Raw genomic sequence first — 6,082 nt, 5'->3', positions numbered from 1 at the left:
TCTCTGAAGTTTATAACAATTGGATTTCTAGCGGAAAATGGATACTACAGTTGCGCTTTCTGTCTTCAGTGAAAGCATACAACTGTTAGTTTGTTAGTTAGTACCTATTTTTTTGTATACAGTATGGTTACCTAGCAACCGAGGCTTGAAGAAATCAAGTGATAAAAAGTTGTTCAACTTCCTGAAAGAACTGCTAGGTGAGTGGTTAGTTCGCTTGCCTTTGGTAAGGGAGTTTGGAGTTCGATTCCCCTGTATGATCTTATTTTTAAAAATTTGGATTGGATAATTTGCATGCAATTGCGTAAGTCAGGACCCGCGAACGCGTATTTTTTTTATTTATTTTTTTGCAGGGTGGTAGGGGAAGACTCATGAATATGCCTGCTCTGGTTGCGTTGGTTAGGTTTAGGCAAGAGGAGTGGGATGGTTATGGTAAGAATGTCAGGGCGATAATATTCCAAAAAGGTGTAATACATGAGTAGTATGGATAACTGTGTGTAAATATATGCCAAGGTACTGTAAATGCACAGGGGTGCAAATATGCATACATTGATATTTGTACCAGGGGTGCAAATAGCATACACTTCTAATTGCACCAGGGTACAAATAGCATACTGCTAATTGTACCAGGGGTGCAAATAGCATACACTGCTAATTGTACCAGGGGTGCAAATAGCCTCACCCTTATTATAAACAGACACTTGCAATAGAAAAAATTAAGAAACAGCATTTATTGTCACATCATACATACAATTTATTAGATGACAATATAAGTACTAATTCAGGATCTCATACTTAAAACATACAGAATTGAAGATAATGATAAATATAATTGGAAAATCTGGCCATCTTGATAAAATGGCCATTAATTTAGCTAGAGATAATGAGCGGGAATGCAAGAGAGAACAAAGTCACAAAAATAACATCTAAAACTGATCACAGTTCTTCATCTCATAAAGAAATACAACCTTGAGAGTAAAAAAACAAAATTATCACTTGTCAAAACTAAGAAACCACATCAAAACAGACAATGCCAGCCAACACTCAACAAGGTAGCTTCCTTCAGCGACATCCAACAAATGACTCATTGTATTTCTCAAATGGCGGCTGGCTGCTAATGGAATTCCTGGATTTCTGCACAGACCTCCTGCCAGACTTCTGCTTGAAAATAGGAGAGCGGAGGAACTGCAAGTCTGTGAATTTGTCTCCACGCCGAAGTTTCCTGTCAAGATGACAATGTAATTGTTAAGCATTAATGCAGTAAAATGTGAACGTATCTTAAACTATTTACAGTAAGGGCAGCATCAATATGTCAACTTACGCATTAAGCGTGGGTTCTGTGTAGTCTACCGCCATAGTGCAGCGCCGCTTGCGAGCAGGAGCGGGGGTGGAGCATCGGGCATCAGAGGGCCGTAAGCCACCACAGGAGAACTTGCGACAGGCTGCAGGGGACAGATTGGTCACATCACACAGACTCAAGCCCCGCCCTGCTGTCCTTACACCAAGCCTACCTGTAGAAACGTGAAGGAAGAGGTGATCCAAAAGCGAGAAAAAGAAATGAATTGTGTGTGTACTCACGTGCGCACACCAGTGAGCAGATAAAAGACGGAGTGCAAGGAAGCCAATGCAATGAGAAATGACAAGGCAACGAAAATGTGATCTGGCCAAGCCTCCCAAAGTGCCTACTAATGTTGTGACGAAGCTCTTGTCTTTTAGCAGTCAAACTGAGATTTTATTTCGACAATCAGGTTTGGGCAATGACAATTAAACGTACGTTTTTTGCATGTCTTAACCCTCTGGGTCGTTTGCTGGGGTAGGAGAGGAGGAGCTTGACCGGAGGAATCCAAATTGGACAGGACGCTGTCTATTCTCATCATCTCCACTTCAACCAGAGGGCTGACAGGCAGCAAACAATTCTTCTCAATAACCCCTCTGTGAGGCTCTGAAAAACCAGGGAAAAAAAACAACAAACAAACACGTAACCATCTTAAATTGACAAATTACCATCAGCAAAAATGAGCCATGCAACTTTTACAACAATCCACCCTGACGTCTTTGCTATAGGTCACAGAATCAGACAGTAAGGTCATCGGGAGACGAGAGGAGAACACCAAGCCAGATGTCTATAAAAGTATTTATTGTTATTACATGGTTTGGTTGAATAAATGATTCTGTTATCTGATCCTACTGCTGATCAGCGGATCCCAAAGAGGGAGAGAGGCTGGAGCGCTAACAACTCTAATAGCAACAGTGCAAACAGAGCATTAGTTAGCTGGTCAGCTTACACTCACCAGGGTGACCTGGCTTTCACCGGAGAGTGGAGGAGTCTTTAATCAGCCCGAAGGCTCGCTGTACATTATCCCTTACATATCACACTGCCTGAAGGCAGGCACTTCATTTTATCACCTCATGGCATATCATCTTTAGAATAATGGTTAGTAATTAAGCAATGGACCAAGTTCTTAATAAAAGGGAAACGTGTTGTTGTTTATTACTACTGCCTAAATACGCAGACATGATGCATATCAGAACTATGTTTTTAGCGATTTACCCTCTGCCACGAAAGCTAGCGTTAGCAGCTAATCACCGGTTTGAGACACATTCGATTAGCATGAAAACATATCCCAGAGAATGATCGACTCGGTACACATATGTTATTAACCCCTAGGTTCATTTTGCTCCGGAATTGTCCTTTAAGAGACACAAAGTCAACGTGTTCCTGACTATTTACTCACCATGGTGATTTTCCTGTCTCAACATTGCCGCTGGGTCAGGACTGTTGGAGAAGCTCGTGTCAGGGGAGTGATAAGCTTCTTCCTTTTCAGGCTCTACAGCCATAAGACTTGACTCCTCATCTCTAAAGACTAGAAAAAACACAAAACAATGATTTCATTGTTTAATTATAACCATCTTAACTCTAATAAACTACAAATTAAACATGAAGTTGGAGTTAACAACAAACCTAAAAGCTTACTGGAAATCTCCTGTTCTGGAGGGATGTTTTCTTTCAGTTTGATGACTTTAGGAAGCCGGCCTCTACGAGTGGTGACCACTTTGGTCTTGTCAGGGGAAGTCGGTCTCCGTCTGCCCTTCTGAGGGACATAAAGGCTGTCCTCCGATTCAGAAGATGGTGATGACGAGCTGGATTCATTCTCTTTGGAAATCACAGGTGAAGCTCTAGTTTGGGGAGTCTCTTTGCGGATGGGCGTGGATGGCTGATTGTCCTCTGCCTTGGCCCTGAACGGTGTGACGTGAACCGCCCCTTCACAGTCAAAGTCAAACGTGTCATTAAATCCCAGTGAGGTGTTGAGCTTATTCCCCTGTGACGAAGGTGCTGTTTTGGCCCGTGTGGCTGACCGGTCCCGACTTTTGGAGCGAGCTCTGGGTTTTGGATTTTCCCAAGGTTTCTTTAATGGGGCACGGTCTGGTTTGCGGCCTCTCTCCGCTTTGCGTGCAGCAGGTTCTGGTTTGGTGCGAGGCTGCTGCTGGGCTTTTTTCCTGCTGGGCCGCTGTTGGTTGTTGTTGTTGTTTTTGGGTGGGACAGGTTCAGGAGTAGAATGCTGAAACTCCTCCGCTAAATCTGGTTCTGCTCCTTGCTGTGGCTGATTCACATTTTCACTGTCACTGCGGATAGGACTTGCTATCAAAGTACCCAAGCCTGCGATCTGGTCCCCCTCACTCAAAGACCTCTTTTCTTGCACACGCTCAGACCTCCTCCTGCTTCTTCTATCTGCATGGCGACGCCTCACACCCACTGTAGATGGCAGGGCAATCTGCCTGCCAGGTTGTGCATTTTTTTCTGAGGGCTGAGGGTCTGTGAAGAAAAGCACAAAATCTAAACAGTTTAGTTGTTTGGATACATACAATAGTTAAAACAGTCACCTAGGGGATCTGAAGAACAGCCTGTATTTAAATTGTTTCTGCGGATCTACAAATAACACTCTTGGCAGAATGTTTAACAATTACTTCAATGAAAAATTACTCAGCTGGCAATGAGTTAACTATTACAGCTAATCCTTAATATTAAGAGTAGTAGTAGTAGTAGTAGTAGTAGTAGTGTGTGTTTTTTACCTGCACAATTTGGTGAGGGTTTGCACACAATGGGCTTATCAAGGTCCTGGCTGGTCCGCTTTCTCCTGTAAATTGAAAGGTAATAGATGTTGATAATCCTGATCCTCTGATAAAAATGTCATCAAAGTTCATGCAATGACAATTAGTTTTTTTTACCTGGCTGAATCCACAGAGGGTTTTGGTTCAACAAGGATGTTTGCAGGTTTATTCTAAATCAACACAGAAAGAAAAGAAAAAAATCTGTACAATGGCACGCAGTACTTAAAAATAACGTACATGTTAGCCAGGATTGGTAATCAACAAACAAAGGACAGACCACAGACCTCTGAAGCACTCACTGCCAGAGCTTCCTGCTCTTTGAGCTTCCTCTTGAGCAGAAGTAGGTGAAGAAACAGGGCCTGTTGCTCCCTTTTCAGCTGCAAGATCACTGCATTGGACTGTCTCACTTTTTCCTTTTCAGCTTGCAGGGCTACAGCCAGCACCTTGTTGTTCAGTTGGACACCCTTCAAGATGGTTTGGTGGCTAGAGTTAGCCACTGGGAGAAAATACGGGATTGGGCTTTTTTTTGTAAGGCAAAATTTCATCTGCATGTCTACATATTCTGCACATCTGCATCTATTCATGTCATGGTTATGGCGATTACAAGCACTTACGTTAGTAGTCTACATAATTGTGGGAAAAGTACTAAACGTACATTAAAATTGTGATTGTTGACGTGCAAGATAAGCCTTAATTTCCTTACCACTGCTTTTGTTTATCATTCTGGACCGTCCTCTGCTGGGAGCTGAAGCGCTAGCCAGCCGTTTGTTCCTCTTTTCCTTCATCCTCTCCTTGATGTCCTCCAGACTCTGCTGGAAGGACTTCTTCTGAGCCCGTTCTTTCACCATGGCTCGGGATCTATGATTAGTTTAAAGTTTATTTTTACGTTATCCAACTTATCAACAACGTAGACTACTGATAAGCATAGCAAAACAAATGACTAGCTAAGCTAACGTGCTAACTAGCTAGCTAGGTTAGTATGCTATTTAAGGTTAACGCAAGTCAATCCAACAAACTAACTTCAGTAGCTGATGTCATATTTGAAAACAATGTAAACTTTAACTTACTTGCTTGTGTATATCGGTAAGCTGTTTGGTGGGTAAAGTATCGCTTCAACAAAATACTTTAAAGTTAGGCTGCAAAAATCTATTTATCACATCATGTCCGATTCCGACTATCCGCAAGTTGACGTTCGAATTTTGAGCCGCGACTGTTGATTGGTAGGGGTCTGAGACGTCACTTCCTTCAAGTGAAATGACCGTTCGCTAGATGGCGCTAATGTATAGCAGTACATAAAGTGCATTTCCTTGCTGAGGAGATGTAACTAATTTGGTATTGATTATTCGTCTCGTCTGCATATTCTGACGCTTTGTGACTTAATAGTAGGTTACCACACAACGCACCAAATATCTTATTATAATTCTTGTCGTTTCAATCAGCATCTTTTCACCTTTTTCCGTCTGTTTGTCTGTGGGAGGCAAACAAAGCAAAGTGGAGTACCACTGGGAAAATGGAGGTATTGTAAATTTCTTAAAAAATGGAAATTAGATTAGATTACTACTCATCAAGGGTCAGACTCATTCAGCCCATAAAAAATGATTAATTTGGTATTCATAATTGACTGCTGAAGATAAGAGCTTTAGCCGTGCTCTGTTAAGTGTTCTGCTGCATGTGGATAGAGCTGATAATTGTGCTAATCTAAAAGCAGTGACATGCAGTGTTTGAATTATAGCCATAGCCTATTCCTTGGGGTTTTTCTGAAACTCTTGTGGCTCTTTCAAAATAAGATTACACAGTAGCTCAGAGAGCGAGTCAATTATTAGAAGAATGCAAATTTTAATTTGAGCCAGTAAGTCTTATAACACTATGATCCAGCCTACATACACACGTCTTCATGCATGCACACAACTTTCTTCAAGCCACCCTGATTCCATTACTACCCCATCTCAGGTTTTGCTCAATGAATGTTCTGTAA

The 6,082-nt window shown here is 41.9% G+C and overlaps 1 protein-coding gene across 3 annotated transcripts; it reads right to left on the bottom strand.

Moving 5' to 3' along the window:
* Window positions 1–708: 708 nt before the first annotated feature.
* On the bottom strand, window positions 709–5,330 carry sgo1 (shugoshin 1). Of its 3 annotated transcripts, none has more exons than XM_039819175.1 (10): window positions 5,175–5,330; window positions 4,811–4,965; window positions 4,392–4,603; window positions 4,225–4,277; window positions 4,069–4,133; window positions 2,960–3,811; window positions 2,733–2,861; window positions 1,772–1,939; window positions 1,319–1,439; window positions 709–1,219 (listed from the first exon to the last, which is right to left on the bottom strand). In XM_039819175.1, the coding sequence occupies exons 2-10, from the start codon at window positions 4,953–4,955 to the stop codon at window positions 1,060–1,062; spliced, it is 1,905 nt and encodes a 634-aa protein (XP_039675109.1). In that variant the 5' UTR covers window positions 4,956–4,965; window positions 5,175–5,330; the 3' UTR covers window positions 709–1,059. The 3 variants fall into 3 exon arrangements, with proteins under 3 accessions (XP_039675109.1, XP_039675106.1, XP_039675107.1); XM_039819172.1 differs by having other exon boundaries at window positions 1,319–1,508; window positions 5,175–5,329; XM_039819173.1 differs by having other exon boundaries at window positions 1,319–1,508; window positions 2,972–3,811; window positions 5,175–5,329.
* Between the last annotated feature and the right edge of the window lie 752 nt (window positions 5,331–6,082).

The sequence above is a fragment of the Perca fluviatilis genome, chromosome 13 (assembly GCF_010015445.1).
Source record: "Perca fluviatilis chromosome 13, GENO_Pfluv_1.0, whole genome shotgun sequence".
Classification (NCBI taxonomy): domain Eukaryota; kingdom Metazoa; phylum Chordata; class Actinopteri; order Perciformes; family Percidae; genus Perca; species Perca fluviatilis.
Note: the sequence above shows the minus strand (reverse complement) of the source record. Positions and strands in the feature narration are given on the sequence as shown.

Bases quoted from the DNA above. Each gene is read 5' to 3' on its own strand.
- sgo1 (XM_039819172.1), bottom strand. From the start codon at position 4,955: ATGGTGAAAGAACGGGCTCAGAAGAAGTCCTTCCAGCAGAGTCTGGAG. The intron at 1,509-1,771 runs GTACGTTTAATT...ACGTTTCTACAG, and splicing joins GGTTAAGACATGCAAAAAAC to GTAGGCTTGGTGTAAGGACA. The intron at 1,220-1,318 runs GTAAGTTGACAT...TCATCTTGACAG, and splicing joins ACAGAACCCACGCTTAATGC to GAAACTTCGGCGTGGAGACA.